Below are 25,724 nucleotides of genomic sequence, written 5' to 3'. Positions count from 1 at the left end.
TTCTCTATTTTATATGTGGGACGCCTGCCACAGCATGGCTTGATAAGTGGTGCATAGGTCTGTGCCCGGGATCCGAACTGGTGAACCCCAGGCCACCGAAGTGGAGCGCATGAACTTAACCACTGTGCTACCAGGCTGGCCCCATCTACTTTCTGTCTCTGTGAATTTGATTACTCTCAGTACCTAATATAAGTGGAATCATACAGTATTTGTCCTTTTGTGCCTGGCTTATTCCACTTAGCATACTGTCTTCAGTTGTTCATCCATGTTGTAACATATTGCAGAATTTCCTTCTTTTTTAAGGCTGAATAATATTCCATTGTGTGTATATGCTGCATTTTATTTCAGCTTTATTGATGGGTAATTGACATATAGAGTTGTATATATTTAAGGTGTACAACTTGATGTTTTGATATATATATACATTGTGAAATGATCACCTCAATCAAGCAAATTAACATATCCATCACTTCACATAGTTACCATCTCCTTTCTTCCTTCCTTCTTTCCTTTGTGGGAAGAACACTTAAGATTTACTCTCTTAGCAAATTTCAAGAATGCAATGCAGAATCGTTAATCGTAGTCACCAGGCTGTACATTTGATCCCCAGAACTTCCTTGTCCTGCATAACTGAAACTTTGTGCCCTTTGTCTAACATCTCCACATTTCCCCTCCTCCCTGCCCCTGGCAACCACTATTCTACTCTCTGCTTCTATGAGTTTGACTCTTTTAGATTCTACATATAAGTGAGATCTTGAAGTATTTATCTTTCTGTGTCTGGCTTATTTCACTGAGCATAGTGTCCTCCAGGTTCATCCATGTTGTCACAAATGACAGGATTTCCTTCTTTTTTAAGACTGAATAATATTCCATTGCATGTGTATATCACATTTTCTTTATCCATTCATTTGTAGACAGACACTTAGGTTGTTTGCATATCTTGGCTACTGTGAATAATGCCGCAGTGAACACGAGGGAGTGCAAATAGTGCTTTGAGATTCCGATTTCATTTCCTTTGGATATATAACCAGAAGCGGGATTGCTGGATCATGGCAGTTCTATTTTAAATTTTTTGGGAAACCACTATACTGTTTTTCCATAGCCGAAGCCCAGTTTTGTCAGCTAGGGAAGATGCTCCCCGCACGCCCCAAAATGAATTGCCTGTAGGCCACCTTGCCTTTATTTTAAGTCAGTTTGTTTCAGGCAAGCTCTCCATATTTGGTGAAAATCTTTCTAGCCATTTCCATGTACTGGAGTAACAGAGAAAGAGAAACTTACTTTAGAAAAAAAATAAGATGTAAGGATAGAAAATTAAATAATATATGTACCTATAATTAGTAAAAATATACATCTTTACTGAAATAGACACAATTAATAAGATATAAAGATAACCACATACATTGTAAAAATAGATATATACATGTATGTGCAGTCAGGTGGCACATAACGATGGTTCAGTCAAAGATGGACTGCAGACCGCGGTGGTCCCATAAGGTTAGTGCCATACAGCCTGGGTGTGTGGTAGGCTATGCCGTCTAAGTTTGTGTCAGTGCACTCTGTGCTGTTCACACAATCACAAAATCGCCTAATGACACATTTCTCAGACTGTATCCTTGTCATTAAGCAACGTGTGACTGTATGTAATATGATATAAAGTACATGTGTATGGAAATACATATAAATACCTAATAAAAGATACATAACTATATAAATAATAAACGATGTACATTCATACTTTTAAAGAATATGCGTGTCCACACACGCAGAATTAAAACTCTGTTGAAGGATAACCGTCATCTGTTGAGTATTTACAGTGTTCTGGGCACTGTCTTAAATGCTTTACGTGGATTATTGCATTTCGCTTGTACAAATACCCTCTGATGTGGAGACAGTTGTTATCCCCACTCTACTACAGATAAAGATCTTTGATTCCTTGTCCTCAATTCTGAAACCCAGAAGCTCTGACTGAAAGCTTCTTTTGTGTCTAACTCAGTTGGAAAAAATTGTTCTGACATTCATTTGGCAGCAAAACCTTTATTTATCCCATTTTACGTTAATGTTCATATGTTTGTAGGGGAAATATTGGTGTTCTTGAGCATGGGGTGTTATGCCGGACTCGGCTGGGGCTGTTATGCAATATACGGTGTAGGTACCGTATTATCTTTCTAAATCCTGATTAGTTCTGAATTCCAAGCACTCCTCACCCCAAGAATGTCAGAGAAAGAATCGTGCACCTGCGTATGTAGATAATCAAAAGTCTGTATGTTTAGATACTTATGACCAGGGATGGAAATCGGGGTGCTTATTCATGTGGACCCTGCTCCCCCCACATGCTTCCCAGCTTCAGCGCCTGCCCTGACCCCCGAAACCCTTCGTCATTTGGTTTCTAGGACACCGCACTCTCTTGGTTTTCCGTCCACCTCACTGGTTGCTCCTTCTCGGTCTCCTTGGCTGGACCTTCCTTTTCTCCCTGTCCTGAACTCTTAACGGCACAGTCAGCCCTCGGACCATGCTGCTGCTTTACCTACACTTACTCCCTTGGGGAGCTCAGCCAGGCTCCTGGTTTAAATGGCCTTTCTTGCACACTGGTAACCTGTCCAGAATCTGCAGAAGCTGACGCAGCCGCACTGCCCACCTCCCCACCTGAGCCATCCTCACCTCCTGCCTGGATTCTCACCATCCCCTCCTAACTGGTCTCCCTGCCTCGGTCCTTGCACCCGCCCACCAAGCATCTTGTATTCCAAAGGGTACAGGGAGGTGCCAGGCAGCATGTTCTTCAGGTGGCTGGTGCCCCCTAGAGTTGTGCGATATGGAGCTCTGTTGCTATCCTATAACGTAACTCAGCCCAGCAGCTAGAGTGATCTTTTGAAACCAAAAGTCAGGTCGGTGTCACTCCTCGGCTCACAATCTGCCCTGGCTCCCATTTCCCCCAGAGTAGAAGCCAAAGTCCCTACAATGGCCTGGTCAACCAGCCTTGTTCCCCAGGCCTCCCTCACTTCCTCCCTGGCTCTCTTGCAGTTCCTCTAATGGATGTGTTCCTACCTCAGGGCCTTTGCACTTGCTGTGCCCTTTCCTGGAATTCTCGTCCTGCAAGTTGTCACATGGCTTATTCTCTTACCTCCTTTAGAATTTTGCCCAAATATCACCTTCTCTCCAAGGCCCTCCTTGACCACCTATGCACAGCACATCCTAGCTCCTTCCCCTGCTCTCTTTTTCTCCATAGCACTGATCACTATGTGACATTCCATATATTTAATGACATTTCATACGTTTCACTTATTATTTGTTTATTTTCCTGCTACTGGAATGGAAGCTAAAGGGGGCCAGGGTTTTGTCTGTCTTGCTCACTGATGTATCCCCAGCTCCGAACACAGGACCTGGCGCACGGTAGGTGTTCAGTAAATATTTGTTGAATGAATGAATGAATGATAAATGAACACCAGTCAGGGGGTGGCTTCATTCCCATCCTGAGTTCGTATGCTGGTCTCCTTGGCTGGCCCTGGACTCTTGTCTAGAATCCATCAGCAACTAATTCTCTCTCCCAGGAAGTCTCTCGTCTGTCCACCCGAACCTTTGGTTGCCCTTATCTGTAATTATGGGGTGCCCGTGGCCCTTTTATTCCAACTACAGTGCCTACCTTGACCCCACCTGGCAACACGGTTATTTCTGAGTAGCTCTCAGGGATGTCTCATGGTCCTTGGGGCAGAAGAGATGGTGTGGGAGGCCAGAAGGGCCTGACTCTCCAGCTGTGCTCTTGGGCCTAAACGATGCCAGGAGTCAAAGTGAAAGTTTGAGCTGGGGTGCCTGTGGTTCATCCTGTGCCATAAACCCCCGTCTTTCTTCCTGCCTGGCTGTGCAGTCCCCTTTCTATCTGGGCCACTAGCCTGAGTCCCCTCCCTCTGAGGGTCAGACCCCAGGCAGGACACCGTCCGACCCCCTATTGAGTGTGGTTTTTTAAAAATAGGTGAATAGCATGAAAGAGCTGTACCTGCTAATGGAGGAAGAGGAGTTAAATGCCCAGCATTCTGATAATAAGACCTGCACGGGGGACAGCTGGACCCAAAACACGGTGCGTTCTCAGCCCATTCCCAGTCCTCTCCTGTTTGTTCCTTTGTTTAGTGATCACTTGCTGCCGCCTTCTCTGACCCATCTTGCACTGGGCACTGGAGCTGCAGAGGGTTATTGCCTGGTCACTGGCCCCAGATGCTCAGTGCTGTGGGGTTCGTAAGTCATCTCAGGGCAATGACAGAGGGCCAGGTGATGGACTGTGGGGTCACAGGCAAGACAGCAGTTAATTCTGTTCAGAATGCAGGGGCCAGTATCACAGAGAAGGGGTCATAGCTGATGGGCTTTGAAGGACGCATAGGAGCTTGGCTAATGGAGAATGAGGAAAAAGGCCATTCTGGCCCAAGGGAACCATGTGTGCAGAGGTGTGGCAAGGTATTCTGGGATTGGCTGCAGCTTGAGGTGCATAGTGAGGGTAAGGACGTCAGGCTGGGGTCGTATGAAGAGGGACGTGAGCCTTGTGGTCTGGAGTCAGGAACCCTCAAATCAGCCGTGGGATAGAGAGAGCAGTGGGGTCAGGCTCGCAGGGTCACACACAGAGAGCTTGGCTATGGGTGGGAAAGGTCAAGGGCCACGGAGAGAAAATCGAGACTGACTCAGGAGGTCAGGGAGGGTCCACAGTTTGGACTTCCCGTCTGCCATGGAGGGTCAGAGACGCAGGTCTGGGGCAAGGATACAGACTCGGGGCCTAGGCCCTGCAGAGCTTTGAAGGAGCCGGGGCCCAGCTCAGACTGAGGCTGAGTAATTATCACTGTCACCGCGGGGGTTTTTGTTTATGTGAGGCTGGGGCGCATGTCAGCAAAGGAGGTGGCCAGGCCTGGGCTTGTCATGCCCATTTTGTGGGTGAGATGACCCCGGAGAGGTCGTGCGACTTGCCTGAGGCCTAGCAGAGTCCTGGGCAGGATGCTGGGTGAGGGCTCCCCTCCCCGGCCTCCTAAAGCTCCTGACCCAGGCCTTGCCCCCGTCTGCAGCCCAACGAGTACATCAAGACACTGGCCGACATGAAGGTGACGCTGAAGGAGCTATGCTGGCTGCTCCGGGATGAACGCCGTGGTCTGACCGAGCTTCAGCAACAGTTTGCCAAGGCCAAGGCCACCTGGGAGACAGAGCGGGCAGAGCTCAAGAGCCATACCACCCAGGTGAGTCTCCCATCTGTCAGAGACATCTCCCCCCTTGTTCGCCTCTCAGCCAAGCCATCAGCTGTTGGGTCTGGGAGCAGGATGCTCAAGCCATGCTTCTGGAAGCATAGGAACCCATTCACCTGAACTTGTGGCCCAGAGTGAGCAAGAGACTTGCCTAGAGTCACACAGCAAGGAACCAGAAATAGTGGGGACCAGGAGTCACTGGGCCAGGGAAGGAAGGTGAGGGCCTGACAAAGGGGCTCGGGGGCATCACAGGCACCTGTGCCACACCGTGGGCCCACAGGTGAGGCCAGACGCTTAGATTCCTGTCTGTACCTGCTGACCTACTTCCCCTGCATGTGCAGACTCCCGCTGCCTGCATGTGCAGACTCCCGCTGCCTGCAGTCCTCATTCACTCCCTCCTCTCCTCTTAAGGATCCCTAACCCCCTGCTATCTGAGCCCCTCCCCGCAACCCAGCATGACCAAAGGAGCCTTAACCAAGAGCCCTGGGTATTAGGCCTCTGCTGTGTGCCTAGAGGCAGGTTGCTGCCCCCCTCTGGTCTGAAAAGTGAGAGGGTGGGCTTCCTGCCACTCACAAGAATGCTGTGACCACCCCACCCCTACCCCTCGCCACGACTCTGGGTCCCAGCTTCCTCCAGCCTGCCCCTGCTGCAGGCTTCCTTCCTGGGCATCACAGCCCCTTGGACGTGGGTACCCTGATGACCTCTACTGGACAGGTGACAGAACAGGCATAGAGGAGTTAAGTTTCTTTTCCAAGGTCACCCAGCTGGTAAGTGACAGACCTGACCTTCGCTCCCCAAACCTCTGCCCCTCCCAGCTCCCTGACTGTGGTCTCACCTTCTTCCAATGCTCACAGACTTCGGCTTCCCAGTGCCACCATTCTTTCTTCCTAACCCTCCCTGCAGACCCCACAGCTCCTGCCCCATCCACGCACTTCACAGTGTCCACGGCTCCTGCCGCCCCCCCACAGCCAGCCGTTCCAGGCGCCCCTCCCCACTGGGAACCTGAGTGGCCCCATGAGGGTTAACATCCCAGACCGCAGCCTGGGGGTGTGGGGTGCATTCCTTCTTGAGGTCGCATGCTTACCTCCTGCCACCCCAACGTTTGGGGCCGGGAAAGCCATCACACTGGAGTGACTCCTACACACATTCATTCCGTGACCGCGTGTGCATGTCCCCTGCTAACTGTAAACTGTACCGCTGCTTAGAGTTGAAGAAGTTTCCTGAGAAGCAAGAATGAGGAACCTCCGCCGTTTCGTAGCTATGTAAACTGGGACAAATAACTTAACCTCTTCCTCCCCTGTAAGATAGTGAAAATGGTAGTTATCTTGCTGAGTTTTCGTGAGAATACTGAGATAATGCCTGAAAAGCCCTTCTGTGTGTAGAAAGAACTTCACATGAGCCTTGCTTGTGAGGAGGGGTTCGTTCTGACTGGGGAGGTCAGAGAAGTCTTCCTGGGAGAGGGCTCCTCCCAGGAGAGCTCTCTCCCCCTGTCCCCTGCTGGTGCCTGAGAAGGAAGGATGGAGGAAGGGCCTCCTGGCGCCAGCCACCCAGTTTGCTTTTCCTTCTGCAGGTGGAGCTGAAGGCTGGGAAGGGGGCTGGGGAGCGGGCGGGCCCCGACTGGAAGGCAGCCCTGCAGAGGGAGCGTGAGGAGCAGCAGCACCTCCTGGCTGAGTCCTACAGCGCTGTCATGGAGCTGACGCGGCAGCTGCAGATCAGCGAGCGCAACTGGAGCCAGGAGAAGCTGCAGCTGGTGGAGCGGCTGCAGGGTGAGAAGCAGCAGGTGGAGCAGCAGGTGAAGGAGCTGCAGAACCGCCTGAGCCAGGTGAGGCCTGTCCCAGCCTAAATTGGCTTGAGCCACAAAGGGGGGGGGGTCACTGTAGGAAATGTTCAGGGGTAGGGTATCTTTCAGGTATAGCTGGATCTAGGTGCTCAGAGAATGCATTAGGGACTGGGTCTATCTCTTTGCCAGTCTCTCAGGCTGCTTTCCTCTGTGCTTTATTCTTAAGCAAGCTGTCCTCAAATATGGCCACTGTTAGTTTTGTGCTCATATCCTTACAGCTTAGCAATTACAATGGCATTTTTCCTTTTCCTTCCAACAAGGCTCTGATTGGCCAGGTGTGAGTCATGTGCCTACCCCTAGCACCTACCAAAACCCGGGAACCAAAACAGAAGAACCAAGGGTGGTTCCCCATGGGAAAATTGGAGTCCTCAGACCAAAAGAGGGGGGATAGGAAAAACAATCATTGACTGTTGCACCTCACGACAGTTTACGACATGCACCCAGCTGCCACTTACCAGGCCACTATGTACCACTCTTTATATCGACTTTTTCCTTTGTTTTACTTTTTTTTTTTTAAGGAAGATTAGCCCTGAGCTAACATCTGCTGCCAATCCTCCTCCTTTTGCTGAGGAAGACTGGCCATGAGCTAACATTCGTGCTCATCTTCCTTACTTTATATGTGGGACATCTACCACAGCATGGCGTGCCAAGCGGTGCCATGTCCGCTCCCGGGATCCGAACCAGCCAACCCTGGGCCGCCGAAGCGGAACATGTGCACTTAACCACTGTGCCACTGGGCTGGCCCCAGTTTTACTTTTTATTTTAATTATATAGATCAGGACTTCTTTTTTATATAGGACCCAAATATTGCAAAAGCATGCTCCAATCCACTTCCTCCCTTTCTTGCTATTTAAATTTATATTCCCAGAGATTTTTTACATCATTAATTGAATCGTAATGTTCGTGCCTCTGTCGTAGAGGGCTTGTTCACGACAGAGCGTAGAGGCGGGTCTCATGCAGTTGAACGGCTGGTGAGCTTTCTGAGTGTGGAGACACCCCTCGATGTGATTCAGGTGCTGCTTAGCGGATCTAGCCGTTTCAGGAACTGCAGCGTGCGTTCACACAGCGATAACTGTGACTGTGATAGAATGATGTCTGTAAGGATGTCTGGAGGAGCTGCTTTCATGGTCATTTTCCAAATCCACCTTGGTGGTGGCTCAGAGCTGCTGCCCGCGGGGAAGGATCTGGGTCCCCTTGGCTGCAGAGCGGAGCGGGGGGAGTGGCCCTGCACAGAGCGGGGCCCTGCTCACCAGCCTTGCCCGCCACTCACCCGCCCTCTTTACCCTTGCCCAGCTGCAGAAGGCTGCTGACCCCTGGGTCCTGAAGCACTCGGACCTGGAGAAGCAGGACAGTAGCTGGAAAGAGGTGAGTGGGGTGGCAGGCTGCCCGTGTGCTCTTGGCTCCCAGCTACACTGAAAGTCCCTCACTTGCGGGGGATGTGACAGGGAGCATGCTAACCCCCACCCACAGGTCATACCCTCGCACCTTGGGCTCCTCAACCCAAGGGTTTCTACCCCTTGGTTCCACCTGTGGTTTGGGACTTGTGGAGGGCCCTCTGTCAGCGCCATCCTTCCATGCCTGGGAGAAAGGCTGGTGTCTCTCTGTGTATTCTTGGCCAGGCCCCTTGCCCTCTCTTGGTTCCAGTTGTAGCCTTTCTGAAAAGGAGGGCCTCTAAATAGCTGTGTGACCTTGGGCAAATCACTCTCCCTCTTTGGGCCGCAGTTGCCTCAGTGGTAAATGAGGGTCACATTCTCTGCCTTAGCCCAGCCCTGGTTGTGGAGATCAATTAGGTGAAGTTTGCTCCTAAGCCTCAGGTGCATTGTCCATATAGCAACATGCTGAGTAACTAAACAGTGAACACGCGGGACCTTTGCATGGTCTCAGGTGATCCCCATGACAGCCTGAGGAAGTGGTGTGTTAGGAGATTTGGTTGCAATCAACAAAAGCTGATTCTGGAAAAATGAGGCAGGAGAGGATTCTTTTTTTTTTTTTTTTAGGAAGATTGGCCCTGAGCTAATATCTGTGCTCATCTTCCTCTATTTTATATGTGGGACGCCTGCCACAGCATGGCTTGACAAGCTGGGCATAGCTCTGCGCCCGGGATCCTAACCAGGGAACCGTGGGCGGTGGAAGCTGAGCCCGGGGACATAACTGCTGCGCCACTGGGCCAGCCCCAGGAGAGGATTTTATTAGGGGCACAAGGGGGCTGGTGCTGCAGGTTCAGATGACTGGTGTGGGTCCCAGGGGTCGTGCTCTGGAACCAGGGTGAGACAAGCGCAGAGCAGGGACCTGAGTCACTGTCAGCTGAACAGCAGCCACCACGGGTGCTTTGTTGCTGCCACCACATTCAGAGTAAGTTCTAAAGGGGCTCTCTCCTTGGGGTTCTCTCTCGGAGCTCCCATTGGCCAAGCCTGGATCACACGGAGAGGGGGTTAGATGCACTGTAGCTAGACACTGACCAACGTGCGTTCTAGATGGGCGCTGACATCGTTGCCGCTCTACAGAAGGAGACTCAGGGGTAGGGATTTGGGCAGCTCCCACACTAACTCCTCTCACCTTACCTCAGTGTGCTGGTGGCCAGAACTAACCCTGTCTCTTTTCCTTGACAGACACGCAGTGAGAAGATCCACGACAAGGAGGCTGTTTCTGAAGCTGAGCTTGGGGGAACCAGCTTAAAGAGGTGCTGGCATCCTCTCCTCCCTGCCTTCTCAGCCCTGAGCCCCTCTCCTGCCCCTCTCCACAGCCCCTGCCCTGCTCCGCCCTCCAGCCCCTGCTCCGCCCTGCAGGCCCGCCCCGCCCCTCTGCCTCTCTTCTCTCCGGTGCCCCACGTGCCCACCTGAGCACCCCAGCAGAGTTCAGAGATCACTGAGATATGGTTTCCATAGAACCCAAGCCACCTAGGAGCCGGGAAGCTTGGGGCAATGGGAATTCCAGCCTGCGATTTTTTGTTTGTTTGATTCTGGGCATGGGAAATGGGGCTCCTGCATATCCTGGCTGGGAAAGAAACTCTTTAGCTCCTTTTGGGGTTCTTTCTTCCTGTCCCTGGAGTTAGGAACTCGAGCTGGACATCCATTCCTGGGATTAGTGAGCAGCATCCTTAGGGCTCAGCCCCATGCTGTGGCCAAGGAGACCTCCAGGGCTGTCAGGACCACGTCCCCACCATTAGGAAACCCATGAAAGGACTGAGGGCAGCAGCACCCTGTGGGGCCATGAGAGCAGCCAGAAGCCAGGCGGACCCCGGGGAAGGAGAACGGGCTGTGGAGTCAGAGTGTGGGTTTGAATTCCGGCTCTGCTGTTTCTAGCTCTGCGGCCTCAGGCAATACTTCCCATCTGCACCTAGTGGGATAACAGGAGCTTCCTGCTAGAGTTATGGGAGGACCGAATGGTCTGCCATGTCAGATGCACTTACATATGCTGTGCACTTTCGGTCAGCAGGCAACACGTGGGCCAGGTCAGTGTCAGGGATTACTGGCGTCTTAGTTTGGGTTCCCCCAAAAACAAACCCTGAGACAAGAATCTGAGTACAAGTGGTTTATCTGGGAGGGGGTTTCAGGAAACACCTGGCAGTAAAGGGAAAGCAAAGAAGGGAGGCCAGGCAGCCAATAAAAGTTCAGGTTATATCTATAGATCAACCAAGTTATGTGTGGACTACTGGAGCTCAGTTTCACTGAGGAACTCTTGAGAGCAGAGTGCAACATGCAATGCAGACTTCTCCTGCCCAAGGAAGGGGAGGCTGGGTACCAAGCCCCCAAATCCCACCCATTGTTTGTCAAGGGCCGTGTCTAGGCATAAACTCAGTGATATTTCTAGCTTCCTCTGTGTGGAGGCCAGGTGTGCTCCTGCAGTCAGAAAAAAAGCCCTCAGGTGGAGAATGGCAGGTGCTCAGAGCGTGCGATGCTGGGTGTGTAGGTGTGAGCGCAGAGGGGATGTGGGGCAGGGCACTGACAGCATCTTCCACAAGGTGAGCAAGACGGTCATGGTCCCAGCCTTCCCGCAGCCCACAGACCGGGAGGAAGGCCCCAGTGCCTGCTTGGGTGTATGCTATCTTCCATTAACGCCACTCTTCCTCCTCCGCTCTTCCTAGGACCAAATCTGTTTCCTCCATGTCTGAGTTTGAAAGTTTGCTTGACTGTTCTCCCTACCTTGCCAGCGAAGGTGCCCGGGGCAAGAAGCTGCCCAACAACCCTGCCTTTGCTTTTGTGGGCACCCAGCCAGTGGACCCAGAGAAGGATGCCCAGGAACAGCTCTCACCACGGGACTGCAGCCACCTGGGTGCCCTGGCCTGCCAGGACCCCGCGGGGAGGCAGATGCAGCGCAGCTACACAGCTCCCGACAAGACGGGCATCCGTGTCTACTACAGCCCGCCGGTGGCCCGGCGCCTGGGCGTGCCCGTGGTCCATGACAGGGAGGGTAAGATCATCATCGAGCCTGGCTTCCTCTTCACCACAGCCAAGCCCAAAGAGTCAGCTGAGGCTGATGGGCTGGCCGAGAGCTCCTACAGCCGGTGGCTCTGCAACTTCTCACGGCAGCGCCTGGACGGGGGCTCAGGGGCCAGCCCTTCGGCGTCCGGGCCTGGCTTCCCAGCGGCCCTGCATGACTTTGAGATGTCAGGCAACATGAGCGACGACATGAAGGAGATCACCAACTGTGTGCGCCAGGCCATGCGCTCGGGCTCGCTGGAGAGAAAAGTGAAGAGCACGTCCAGCCAGACAGTGGGCCTGGCCAGTGTGGGCACACAGACCATCCGCACGGTCAGCGTGGGCCTGCAAACTGACCCGCCCCGCAGCAGCCTCCACAGTAAGAGCTGGTCGCCCCGCAGCTCCTCGCTTGTGTCTGTGCGCAGCAAGCAGATCTCCTCCTCCCTGGACAAGGTGCACTCACGCATCGAGCGCCCGTGCTGCTCGCCCAAGTATGGCTCGCCAAAGCTCCAGAGGCGGTCCGTGTCCAAGCTGGACAGCGCCAAGGACCGCAGCCTGTGGAACCTGCACCAGGGCAAGCAGAACGGCTCGGCCTGGGCCCGCTCCACCACCACGCGGGACAGCCCCGTACTGAGGAACATCAATGACGGGCTGTCCAGCCTCTTCAGTGTGGTGGAGCACTCGGGGAGCACTGAGTCCGTCTGGAAACTGGGCATGTCCGAGGCCCGGGCCAAGCCCGAGCCTCCAAAGTACGGCATTGTGCAGGAGTTCTTCCGCAATGTGTGTGGCCGGGCACCAAGCCCTACCTCGACAGCAGGGGAGGAGAGCACCAAGAAGCCGGAACCTGTGTCCCCGGCCAGCTACCATCAGCCAGAGGGCATGGCCAGGGTCCTGAACAAGAAGGCAGCCAAGTCAGGCAGCAGCGAGGAGGCTAGACTCTCCGTGCTCCCCCAGGTGGGGAAGGATGGTGTCCCCCGGGATGGAGACGGAGCCACGGTCCTTCCCAACGAGGTAGGTGTGTGGGGTCTGCCCTTTTCCTTGGGAGCTGGCGTTGGCTTATAAAGTACAAGCTCTTTTGGTTTTCACACTCAGGGAATATGATCGTGTGTTTCAAAAAGTTCTTGTGCTAGTCTGGGATGGGGGTTGGAAGGCCCCAGACCTGGAACAACAGACCATAGTCTGATTACCAAGAGACTAGTAAGCATGGCTTACCTAGCTGCTTTGCTACCACACACCAGAGATTGCCAGCATCCCCTCCAGTGACAGGGTGTTCTCACTTCTTTCCTGCCACCCAGGGGTGTCCTGGAGCCGGCTCGTTTGCTTTGTGAGCGCCAATCGTGTGCATCTCTGTGTTCACTGACGTCGTGTTGGGACCTTGAGATTGGCCACAGTGGGAGGATTTACATCCCGAAAATGGGCAAATGCTACAAATCAGGGCTTCTCCCCTTTCTCCTGGAAAACTGGTTATTAAACATTTACCACCACACCCCTGCCCCGATGCCACCAAGACTCAATCCGAAATGCTCCCATTTTCTCTCAGAATCTTTTGCTGCACACCCCACTCCTGATATCTATTCCTGATTTGGTTAGGGATTACTTGCACGTTAGTAAAAGAATGCTTATAAGTTAGCTTCGCAGAAAGGGGAATAGCAGAGTATCTCATGGAACCCAAGGGCAGGGACCCGAAGGCCTCAGCAGCTTCTCTCTCTGTCTTGCTCTTCTCTCCTGAGATTCATTTTCTGTGATGTTCTCTTCCTTCCTCTCTCTCTGTTGCATTTGCTTATGGTTCAGGTGGGCTGTCCCAGCTCTGGTTTTTTAACATCTTCCAGTTCAAGCACCTAAGAGAGACTGACTCAAACCCCTCTGCCCCAGTTCCACATTTCTGGAAGAAGGTGACTCTGATTGGTCCAGCTTGAGTCCAGTGTACCCCCTTGGTCCAGTCAGCTATGGCCAGGATCACGTGGTCTGTGGTGCACTCAGTGAGGGCTGTGGGTGGGGACACAGAGAGGTGGCAGGGCTTTGATTGACCCAGTTGTATGTCATTGTACATTTAGGTGGTCTCTAGTTTTTCCCTATTATAAACAGTGCTGTTGTGAACATCTCCGTGCAAAAACATTTTTCCACATTTCAGATTATTTCCTTAGGTTTGAGTTGCAGAAATGGGATTATAGGATAAAAGAGTATAAACCTTTAAAGGTATTTGAAAAATGTTGCCAAATTTTTTTTCAAAAGAGTTTGTCCAATTTCTGCAGCCCCTCGTAGGGTGTGAATATGGCTCACTGAATTCTCACAAACTGAACACACCCATTGTGTTAGGATTCTCCAGAGAAACAGAACCAATAGGAACCTATATATATATATATGGGATTGGCTTATGTGATTGTGGAGGCTGACAAGTCCCGAGATCTGTAATTGGCAAGCTGGAGACCCAGGACAGCTGATGGTGTAGTTCCAGTCCAAAGGTTGGCAGGCTTGAGACTCAGGAAGAGCCAATGTTTCAGTCTGAAGGCAGGAAAAAAGCCAGTGTCCCAGCTTGAAGGCCATCAGGCAGGAAGAATTCTTTGTTTCAGGAAGAGTCAGCCTTTTTGTCTATTCAGGCCTTCAACTGATTGGAGGAGGCCCACCCACACTGGGGAGGACAACCTGCTTTGCTCAGGCTACCAATTCAAATGTTAATCTCATCCAGAAGCATCCTCACAGAAGCACCTAGGATGTTTGATCAAATATCTCGGCACCCTGTGGCCCAGTCAAGTTGACACATAAGATTAATCATTATACCCATGTAACCACACCTACATCAAGAAACAAAGGTAGAAATCTGGCAGTATTTTGAATGTTGGTTTTTAAGTTGACCCAAATATTTTTCAGTATTTAAAATGTCCATGCTACCCATTAACCAGTAGTTCTCCTAGGAATGTAGCCTATGGAAATATTCACAGAGGTGGGAAAACATACTTGTGTAAAGAAATGTATTGCATTATTAATAAAAATTGCTAATACTTATTGAGTACTTAATAGGTGCTATGCTAAATGCTTTACATACCATATCTGATTTGACCCTCACAACAACTTTGAGAAGGGTAACACATCCCTCATCTTAAGAGAGGAGGAAATCAAGGCTCAGGGAGGTTAAGTAACTTATCCAAGGTCACACAGCTGGTAAGAGGCAGGGCTGGGATTTGAACCAAGCATTCTAGTTCTTCAGCAGCACTTTTAAACATTATCCCTGTGTGTTGGTAATAGTAAAAAATTAGAAACTACTTAAATACACATCAAAAATGAATTGGAGAAATAAGGTATTTCTGTTCAGTGGAATAATATACAGCTATTAAAAAGAACAAGATCTAGACATACATAGTGACAGAAAAGTGTTCATGTTTTGCACTTGCAACATAGGCTATAGGAGATGAGGTCATTTTGGTAAATATAAGTGTGTGTGGTGTGTTGAGAATTTATCTTTGATATGTAAGACCATACATAATGTCTGCTTTCTTCTCTGTATATTCCAGAATTTATTACATTCTGGGGCATTATTTGTGAACATCCATTACTGCTCTAATGGGAGAAAAACAATTTTAAAAAATTGGTCCAAAGAGGGGCTACAGCCCCTGGGAAGTGGTCCCTGGGCATGGCTGAGTCCAAATTCCTTGCCTGGCTGGCCACCCAACCTCTGGGTGGTCAGTGCCTCTGGCTCCTCCTGACGTCCTCCCTCCCTCCTCCTAGGATGCTGTTTGTGACTGTAGCACACAGTCTCTCACCTCCTGTTTTGCCCGGCCATCCCGCTCTGCCATCCGCCACTCTCCTTCCAAGTGTAGGCTGCACCCTTCAGAGTCCGGCTGGGGTGGGGAGGAGAGGGCAGCCCCCCCCAGCGAGTGACAGAGCAGCCGAGCTCCCCGCCTCAACCAGCCCAGTCCCTGGATAGCCGAAGGGAACCAGTGGAGAGGAGAGCAGACAAGGCGAGGAGCCCGGGCCCTCAGCATCATCTCGCCCTGGGAGACAGCAGCTGCACCACTGCCAGAGAACAGCTTTCCCATCCAGGTAAAGCGAGTCTCCTGCTGACCGCTGGGTGGTGCTCTCCGACTTCCCAGGGGAAGGCTGTGAGCGGGAGAAAGACCAAAACTGGGCTTTGCAAGCATCTACAGAGAGATCCACTGGGAGCCAATCCCTGGGTCCTGAGGGGGAGCCTTGCCTGGTTCTGCCTGCACCCACTTCTCCAAGGGCCAAGGAAAGGATGCACTTCTGGCGGCACCCCTCCGGGAACGGGCTCACGGAGATGTTCCCTGCCCACCACATCCCCCTTCATGGGGAGGAAACACCGAGGAGAAGAACAGGCTTTGCTCTAGGCTCCGTTTAGGGTTCTTGGTGGAGCCGGGCTGGGCACCATCCCCAACCCTTCCTTCCCTCCGCCTACTCCTCCTCCCAGCCACTCGCTCTGGATTACTCTGACTCTAGGGAGTATGATGGGGCCGTAGCCAGGGCCAAGTGTCTGCTTGGAATCCTGGAGCCCTGGATCTCCCTGCCCAGAGCCTGGATGTAGCAAAGACTGGAAGACGAAGTGGGAATGTGTGGGGCTCAGGGTTGGTGGGGGGTTCACTGGAACTGCCTCCCTTACCAATGTGATCAGGGGGCCCCAGCCTTCCTAGGAGACTCCTTGAGGACAGAAATAGGTAGTCAGTCTTAAGACGTGGTACACAAATGCCTAAATGCTTACGGACTTGATCGCTGGGGCTGCTTTCCCGGCAGCCTGGAAGGGCACCACATCTCCACTGTGTTTACATCCAGCAGCTGGTGGAGGGCAAAGATATTACCAAGAAGAGACTCCCAGTTGGCCAGGCCAGGCCAAGGAGCACTCTAAGAGGCCCGTGCCCTGGACACAGTGGTAGACTGGGGCCTGGGAACACATTTCTTGCCTAGGTTGTTTATTTGAATTTTTCTTACTATAACTATTTAAGGTGGTTTTACTTTATTTTATTAATTTAATTTACCCCAAAGTCCCTAAGGTAATTTATTGGAAGTTGAGACAAGTATTCTTGCCATTGGGACAATGCAAGCCTTCTAACACGATGGACAGGCATGGGGTCCCCCATGTGGATGAGGCAGCTCAGCAGCCAAGCTCTGGTCTCCTGGTCAGGTCTGGAGGGCTCCCCAGCAGAGCTGGAGCCCTGCAGCATGCTCCCCCGACACCGCTGACCAGCTGGCCTCAACACTGCTTTTCAGTCAGCACCTGGTACTCGCCCAGCCCCGGTGGTCAGTCTGTAAGTGCTCGCTGACAGGGCGGAGGGCTGGACCGACGTCACCACTTCCCCAACATTCTCCATCTCCCTTCTCATTTTCCTCCCTCCCTCTCACACCTTTTTTTAATGAGTCAAACATGGATTACTAAGGCTCTATCGAGAGCATGGAGATCCCTCCAAGTTCCCCACGTGAGAACTCGCAGGAAAACAGGACCGAACTTCGAGAATGTTGTTTATTGCAGCTTTGCACATGGATCTGAGAGTGTCTGCCAGCCTGCCTCCGTTCTCACCAGCCTGCCAGCCTTTTCACCAGCCTCTTCTTAGCCTTATGGCCTCTCGCGGCTCTTCTCCCAACCCCAACTCTGCTGCCCACCCTTCCCCACGTCCCATGGGAGCTGCCCCAGCCATCAACAGACTGTGACGTGGCTCACTGCAGTGTGGCAAGGAGGCCTCCTCTGGCCTCCCCCTTGTTGCCAGTGAACATGCCCGCGCACATGCACACGTGTGGGCCTCCTGTAACTGGCTGGGGGCCCATAGTGGAAACACCAGGATGAAGCAGCTTGTCTGTGGAATTCCCCATCAGGAAGACCAAAAGCCAGCAGCTTTGCTAGTTTGCCGCCAGGACTCAGGAGATCCCTCTGCACTCCCACATGCCAGCTCCCAGTCCTGCCCATTCAGGGTCACCTGGACCAGTTATCCAAAGTCTTTCATCTCCACTCTCTATTGGCAGACCATCAGCGTCATGTCAGTCCACCAGCCACTTCCTCATGCCATAGTGACCTGTGGGGGCAGAGCAGGCAGGCCGATGGGGTCTCTGAGATGCCACTGCTCTCACCCAAGAGGTCAGGGCCCCTCCCAGATTATCTCCAGGTGAGGGGATTCACACCAGGCCACAAGCCACCAGAGGCCTTCTGCCACCTCCCCGAGCTGCAGAGGGCCAGAGAGGCTGTGCTCCCAGCCCTGGGGAGAAATCCTCATGAGACCTGAACCCCGCGGCCTCCGGACCGCTCAGCCTTACCATCGTCCTCGTTCAAGATTGTCCTTGCCATCCGCGTTGTCTCAGCACCTGACCCCCAGCCGGTGTCAGAGGCTCCAGATCTTGGTTTTCAAAGTCCCAGTTTCCACTTCCTGCATGTCACTGTGCAAGGTCACTCATCACTGTTCCTACAGAAGCCTCTGGACATGGGGCTTGATGGGGTTGAAAATGTTACATGTAAATATTGGTTTGGTTTGATTTTTAGCTTTTTAATTAGTAACTTGTTGTATTTTCTTTTTTTGGGGTGGGGGGGTTCGTTTGTAAAAACTCTCTACTCTTTTGGAATGTAATTTCTAAGTTGGTTTGTTTCTTCCAATGCCTTTTAAGTCTTGGTAACATTCCCAAAGCAGAAAACTGCCTGACCCACAGAAACACTGCCCTTCCTCCCTTTCTTCCCCTTCCTACTATCACTGCACCCTGTTACTCCTAGCACCTTCCTCCTCCTTTATCCTTCTCCTTTTTCCCCATCTCCACTCTCTTCAATCAAAGTCCCAAGGAACCCTGGGGTCCTAATCCCCTACAGACTGCCAGACTTGGGTCCATGGTGTTGCTACCAGTTGGTTGGGGGGAAATGGGGACCAGTTGACACAGTTGACCCTAAACTCAGCAGCCTCAAGTTTCTGGTATCAGACCTCTTCCCAGAGCCAAATTAGACCCTCCTGGGGGCAATGACGTCTATATTTGAAATGAAATTCAAACCACTTTGGCGCAGTAGAGGCTCCTAGACCCTGCACGCGCAAGACATCAGAATCTAATTCCCTGTCTCCCTGGCACTTCTTTCCTCTCAGTTCTTTCCCACCGACGGCTGACAATTTAAAATCCCCTCCAACATGAGCTTAGAATGGGCCCCACCTCTTGGTCTCCCCAAGGATGCTCCTCTACCAGCTGCTTTCCCGGGTGACAAAGTTGAGGGCCCAGAGACTTGACCCTCTTACACCCTGATTGCCAACATGACTCCATCATGCGCGCCCCCACGAACCCTTCATGGTTTCATCATCCAGCCTATTCTCCTCTTGCCCACCCAACTTCCAGACCCTTCCTCCTTCTCTCCTCCCATCCAGAATGTCGCCCCAGTCTCAGCAGCCCCTCAAGCTCCCACTATCTTTCCATTAATAACAACCCCCTGCCCAGAACACTTTATTATTTAGAAATTGCTTCCCCACCCTACAGCCCCTTCAGACCTCTAAGGGACAGCTCTGGGAGGCAACCATGGCAGGACAGGGGTTAGTGCTCCCATTTTGCAGATGAGGAAGCTGGGGTGCAGGACTCATCCCAGAGTCACCTAACTGGAAAGTCATCAAGTTTAGACTAGAACCTGGGTCCACTGGATCCTCCAGCCCAACTCTGTCCTGCTTGCTGTGTAAACCTACTGCCCCACTGGGGGCTTTGTGCAGGTGCAGGACACCCAGAATATGCCACTGCCCAACCCATACGTGAAAACAGTCCACTCCAAATCACTGGTACCTGTGTGTCCCGGAGGTGGTCTAGGGACCCCCTGTATCAGCATCCTCAGAGGACATGTCCAGAATGCAGCTTCCTGGGCCCCACCTCAGCCTCCTGGGCCAGGAATCTGCATATCTAACAAACTTCCAGGGAGATCCTGGGCACCAGTGACCACACCATTTAGGTTCACAGCCCTGACCGTTAGGCCATCTTTCTTTTAATCAATCACCACGATGCTGTGTCTTTTTTTTTTTTTTTAAGATTTTATTTTCTTTCCTTTTTCTCCCCAAAGCCCCCCAGTACATAGTTGTATATTCTTTGTTGTGGGTCCTTCTAGTTGTGGCATGTGGGACGCTGCCTCAGCGTGGTTTGATGAGCAGTGCCATGTCCGCGCCCAGGATTTGAACCAACAAAACACTGGGCTGCCTGCAGCAGAGCGCACGAACTTAACCACTCGGCCACGGGGCCAGCCCCAACGATGCTGTATCTTAAAAGAGCACTGAGCTAGGAATTAGGGGGCTTGGTCTTCAATTCAGCTCTGATTTGGTTTAATTACCCTGAGAATTTCCAAAAAGCATCAGAGGCGATTTAGAATCTTAGTCATAAGGTTTAATAAGACAATGGAAAAAAGAAAGAAAGCAGGAAGAAGTATCGTTCCCCCATCTATCTGATGTAATTCTCCAAATCCTGCAGTTAAATTTTACTCTTGAGTTTCCTGGCAGCCATGGTAAAAAGAGAAACACATCAGGTTTCGTAAGTTTCGTCATCTAGTCATGGGAAGCAAGCATATTTACCCCAGGAGACAAACTCCTCTGCTACTAATTTACAGCATGTATCCTTTCTTCAAAGGCCACTAGGCCAGTTGCAGTGTAAACCTGAGGTGAACCTAAAATGCAAGGATGTTTCCAGGTCACTATTTATAAAGTAATAATAAACTGCCACCAACTTGAATGACCTTGTCCCCAGATCATGTGGCTAGTGTATGCCTCAATTTCCCCAGCTGTAAGTGGGAGAATGTCCTTCCACCTCACATGGCTGTGGTGAGGACCAAATACAATACTGTGCCTGTGAGTCTAGCTGGAAAAGCATAAGCTTCCTCACAGATGTCGAGTGGTCTGATCACACTCACTGGTCCCAGGCCAGCCCCCCAGCACCCTGGCCCTAGTCTTAGAGAATAGAAAGGGAACCACAAAATAATCTGGACCAACTCTCTCACTTATTTTTAATTGTGGCATAATATACATAACATAAAACTTACTGTTTTAGCCATTTAAGTGGCTTTAAGTTCATTCACAATGTTGTGCGACCATCAACACTGTCCATTTCCAGAACTTTTTCATCACCCCAAACTGAAACTCTGTACCCACTAAACAATACCTCCCCATCCTCCCCCCCAGCCCCTGGTAACCTCTCTTCTACTTTCTGTTTCTATGAATTTGCCTACTCTAGGTATTTCATACAAGTAGAATCATACAATATTTGTCCTTTTGTGTCGAACCCCCTCACTTTTTTAGATGAGGAATCAGGCCCAGAGAAGGGAGTGGCTCACCCAAGGTCACACAGCAAACTAGAGGCAGAGGCAGGACCAGAACCCAGGTTTCCAGACTCCCAGCAGGTTCTGTATCCGCAGTGGTGAATGAGGCACCAGCCTGCCATTCTGTGATCTTGGTTGAACCCCATCCTCTCTTTTATCATCTTCCTCAGCAAGCTTCCACTCCTCCTCCCTCCTCTGCTCCAGCTAGTTCTCACTAGCAAACTGAGTGGCCCTGGCCCACGGCCAGGTTTTCCTCTTCTGGGCCCCAGGCTTATTCGTAGCACCCACCCCTCAGCCCTCCCAGAGCGGCCTCCCCAGCTTGGCTCCCCTCCCATGGATTTGCCCGTCCCCTCAGGCTCACATTCCCATCCTCCCGTCTCTGTGGTCTCTCAACTCCCCATGTTTGCTTTCAGATCTGGTTGTATTCCTAGGTTCGGTTTTACTTATTTTGTGTTTTCTCACCCCAAAGGGGGCACCTTTCCCCAAAGCCTCAGGCGGCATCAGTTATGCCAGCCTTTCTCACTGGGCTCTGCCCCAGCAACCCTCCAGCCCAGAAAGACATCCCCCAGTCCCACCAGGGAGCCACATTGTCCTCTCTGTCCACAGCCTCCCGGCAGGACCCCAGCACCTTCCACTGGGAGTATGTATGTTGGGGGGGCTTGGATCCCCCTTTTTGGACTCCTCTACCCTGCCCAGTCCTGCATGGTCTTGTTTGCAAAGCAGATGCAGCCTGGCTTGGGTTCTTTTCTCTCACTCCTTGGTCGTCCGTCCATCTGTCTGTCCATCTGACATCCCACCATCCTCTCCACTCTCCCCTGGGCCTCACGGCCTCTGCAACAGCTCATCCTGGCTCTACCGCTTACCCCTCCCAACAGGGTTTGCAGTTTGCAAAGTCCACAGAGCCAAGAACCAAAGGGGACTGGGGACATAATAATGGGCCTGAGTCCCCTGCCCGGGGCTCCTCCCCACTCCTTGCTCATCCTCCTTAGACCCTCCCTTGTCAATCCCATCAGCCCTGCTCCTCTCCCGTCCTGCCCTTCCCCAGCCCTCTGGACCCCAGACCCCAAGGAAAGGAGCTTTGGTTTCTTCTAAGCGTCCTTGAAGGCCGAGGTAGTTGGGGCCTGGTCACCTAGTCACACTCTGTTCTGACACCATTCAGGCTGCTCCCATGAGGAGGAACCTCAGCTGGGAGTCTGGAGCCCTGGCCCAGGTCTGGGTAGATCTCTGAACTTGTCTGAGTTTGACTGGTTTTCTGATTTTATGATGAGGACCGGGATGATCCCTAGGGACCCAGAGTACCCCTCGTGTTTCGGGGCCCTCCATCACCATCCTCTATCCACTGGGCCCTGGTACGCTGGCTCCTCTCTCAGCTCTGCTACTGATCTCTGTGCCTTAGTTTACTTCTCCGCACAGGGGGGCTCCCCACAAGACTATTCTTGGCAGCTCCTCAGACATTTTGGTGACTCTAAAGCTGGGCCTTGCCAGCGGTGGCCCAGCTCCCTGGCACTGCCTTGGGGCACCAGGCTGCTGAGGATGAGATGCCTGGAGGTTCTCAAAGCAGCAGGAGCATCACCTGGGAACTTGACAGAAATGCAAAGTATCAGCCCCACCCGAGACCTACCAGATTAGAACATCTGGAACAAGCTGGGGTTTAACAAGCCCTCCGGGTGATTCTGATAGACACAGTGGTTTGCCAGCTGCTGATCTAGACTCTCGATCAGTGTGGCCTGGGGAGGGACAGAGGCTGGCCCAGACCAGGAACAGGTGGGAAACACCAACCTCATCTGGACTCCTGAGAGATTGGTAACTCTCTCGCCCCCCAAAAACAAAACAAAACTATGTCCTCCTCACCTGGAAGCTGGAGGGCAGGGAGAAGGCGTGCATTTTTCCTTTCCCTGCCCCTGGCTTGGTTCCAGCTCTGCTCACCTCTCCCACTTGTCTGGGTTTTACAAAAAGCTGTGTAGGGTCGTACCAGCCAGGTGGGGGGGCGGGAGGGGGAGTGAGGGGGGAGTCCAGGGGGGCAGGAGACAAAAGCCCCTGACCATTACCTCTTGGGAACCTCACCACAGGCTCATGGCCTCTCTTCAAATGACAAGAAACCTAACTCCTCCTCAAGGAAAGACTCCTGAATTCCTAGCTCCTGCTCCGCCTTCTTTCACGTCCAGTAGACAGTGCCAAAAAACAGCTCCAACCCCCAGTGGCTGGGGAGAGAGCCGGAAGCTGTCCCTCCTCCTCCTCTGGGCCCCCTCAACCCCCACCAATACTGTGAAGCCCCCTTCTTGCCCAGCCTGATTTCCTGGTCCAGGTCCTGCAGTTGTGGGCCCTAGGGGACCCCCAGGGAAAGGCCTTGTGGGGGGAAGGGACCAAGGGCATCCTTGGGCCAAACTGTCTGCCTCTCCTGTCCACTGTTCTCTCCTCTCCACTCCTGTCTTCAAAAGGCTCCTTCCCAGGATGGACTGGGTGCTAGGACAACCGTGGTCCGATCCGCCAGCTCTCCCTCCCCCCGTGTCTGATTTCAGACATGAGAATATCTGTACAGTGTAAACTTACAAAGGGTTTTTAATGGTTGTAGATTGGAAATAAAGTATGTCATATGAACAGTTTCCATGGACTTGGCCTCCTTTTGATTTCTCTTGCAGGGTGGGTGGGGCACCGACAGATTTGACACCTGACTCTAACCCACCCCCAGTTGCCTGGGAAGGAGGGAGCCCTGGGAATGCCACAGCCAGTTTGCTGGTTTGGGGCCACTTGAGAGGAGCCAACAGGTGTTCCTGGCTGCTGACTGCTGACACCCCAGAGTCTCCCATGAAGTGTGAGATGACCACTGAGAAAGAAATGCAGAGGACTCAAAAATGGAACTGAGCCTTTCTACAAAAGACTTTAAACTTAATTTTATCATGAAAAAAAGGACTTTTTTTTTTTTTTTTATTAGGAAGATTAGCCCTGAGCTAACATCTGCTACCAATCCTCCTCTTTTTGCTGAGGAAGCCTGGCCCTGAGCTAACATCCGTGCCCATCTTCCTCTACTTTATATGTGGGACGCCTACAACAGCATGGCTTGCCAAGCAGTGCCATGTCCGCACCCAGGATCCAAACCAGGGAACCCCGGGCCGCCGAAGCGGAATGTGTGCACTTAAGTGCTGTGCCACCAGGCCGGCCCCTGGACATTTTTGACATGGGTTAATTATCTTATACAGTATAATTAACTATCCCGAAACATTTGTTATACCACAGATGCTGTGGGTCAGGAATTTGGGAGCTGGGTAGTTCTGACTCATGGTCTCAGGAGGTTGCAGTTAAGTGTCAATCAGGCTGCAATCATGTGAAGGTTTGACTGGGGCTGGAAGACCCATTTGCAAGGTGACTCACTCATCTGCCTGGCAAGTCAGTGTTGGCAGGAGGCATCAGTTGAAACTGATGTGGACCTCGCCCTGGGGCTGCTTGAGTATCCTCACAACATGGCAGCTGGCTTCCCCCAGAACAAGTGATCTATGAGAAAGCAGGATAGAAGTCACAATGTCTTTTATGGCTAAGCCTTGAAAATCACACACCATCATTTCTGCAATATCTTGTTGGTTATACAGACCATCTCTGTTCACTCTGGGAGAAGACTACACAAGAGAGGAACACCAGGAAGCAGAGATCATTGGGGGCCATCTTGGAAGCTGGCTACCACATGAAAAGTCTACAGTCTCCTCTTTTTTTTGAGGGCCTAACAACAGCCAGGCTGTGCTAGGCATTGAGGATATAATAGATGAGCTTGGAAGACAGGAGAGCAAATGTCAATGGCAGAGGGGAGCTCAGGGTGCTCAGGAAGCCAAGAGGAATCAGGCAAGGCTTCACAGAGGAAGGGACAACCGAACTGGCACCTAAGGCTGAGATGTTGACAAGATGAAGGGGATGGTGGTAGGTTGTTGGCAGGAGACTGAGGGGAGATGGTTCCAGAAAGAGGGAACAGCATGTATGAAAGCCTAGTAGAAAGAAAGCAGAGCAGAACTGAGGAACTGAAAGAAGTTTGATGTCATTGGAGTGGGGAGTGATGAAAGAAGAGGCTGGGTCAGATCACACAGTGCCTTACAAAGGAAGGAATATCCTCATCCTGTGAATGGTAGGGAACCATGGAAGAATTGAAAACAGGGAAAGGACATAGAGGAAGTATTGGGTCTGGGTTTCATGAAGCAGTATTCTCACTGTACCGTAGGATGGCCAGCCCTGGCTGGGAACAATGTTCCGTTCTTGGGACATTGACCAGTGAGGAGTTGAAGGAGAGGGGTGGGCATAGAAAGAACTAGGTATTGCTGAGCCCCAGAAAGTGATATGCAGACAACCAAGAGCAAATCTCTGCTTTCAGATGACTGTTGGAGCCAACAGGCTGGAACCACAGGGTGAAAATTTCAGGAAGGCAGATTTCTGCCTACCACCAGAAGGATGGAAGGATGCCTACAGTCACATTCCAGCTGCTGCTCCTCCACCCCTCTTTCAGAATTTGTGGACTGCTCCTAATTCAACATTTGGAGGTTTCAGATCTGAAAGGACCGTACATTGCAAGGGGACATTTTGATGGCATCATGCTGGATACGGAGGAAGCAGCCTGCTCTCTGGGAGCTCTCAGGCCAGCAAGAGATAGTGGAACGCACAGGTTAGGCTCCTGGGAGCACAGAAGGGGCACCTGGTTTTCAGCCTGGGGCCTCAGAGAAGGCTCTAAGAGAGATGAGTCTTCAGCTGGGGCTTAAAATTAAGAGAATTTTGCCAAGAACAAGCAGGAAAGGGGGTCCCAGGCAGAGGGAAGAGCTGAGCAAACATGCTGAGGCAAGAAGCAGTGTGGGTGGCCAGAGAGCTGCAAGCAGTTTGGGGAGGGGGTGACTTGCCATGAGCCTGCCAAGGAGTGTTCTCAAACTTGCCAGGTATCCAAGGGGCCAAAAAAGGAGAAAAAGTGCTAGAGCAGGAGTGGGAGAGGGTGAAGGAAACTGAGCACACAGCTCCAGTCCGCGCTGGGAGAGTCACGGTCC

At 51.9% G+C, this 25,724-nt stretch overlaps 1 protein-coding gene across 7 annotated transcripts in view; it reads left to right on the top strand.

Moving 5' to 3' along the window:
* The window catches only part of MTCL2 (microtubule crosslinking factor 2), an 86,737-nt gene that overhangs the window by 47,537 nt on the left and 13,476 nt on the right, over window positions 1-25,724 (top strand). For 3 of the 7 annotated variants that reach the window (XR_011530813.1, XM_070588318.1, XM_070588317.1), the window contains exons 9-14: window positions 3,965-4,069; window positions 5,037-5,204; window positions 6,781-7,032; window positions 8,344-8,415; window positions 9,660-9,730; window positions 11,135-12,479. Coding sequence is in view for 6 of the 7 variants with exons in the window: in XM_070588318.1 (XP_070444419.1) it covers window positions 3,965-4,069; window positions 5,037-5,204; window positions 6,781-7,032; window positions 8,344-8,415; window positions 9,660-9,730; window positions 11,135-12,479 (2,013 nt within the window). In the remaining variant the exon portion in view is untranslated. Of the gene's footprint in view, window positions 1-3,964; window positions 4,070-5,036; window positions 5,205-6,780; window positions 7,033-8,343; window positions 8,416-9,659; window positions 9,731-11,134; window positions 12,480-12,763; window positions 14,482-15,191; window positions 23,319-25,724 lie in introns of those variants that run through there. The other 4 variants (XM_070588319.1, XM_070588320.1, XM_070588322.1 and 1 more) reach the window with 3 other exon arrangements.

Source organism: Equus przewalskii, chromosome 21, assembly GCF_037783145.1.
Source record: "Equus przewalskii isolate Varuska chromosome 21, EquPr2, whole genome shotgun sequence".
NCBI classification, from domain to species: Eukaryota; Metazoa; Chordata; class Mammalia; order Perissodactyla; family Equidae; genus Equus; species Equus przewalskii.
The sequence above is the reverse complement of the archived record's forward strand: the minus strand, read 5'-3'. Positions and strand labels throughout refer to the sequence as shown.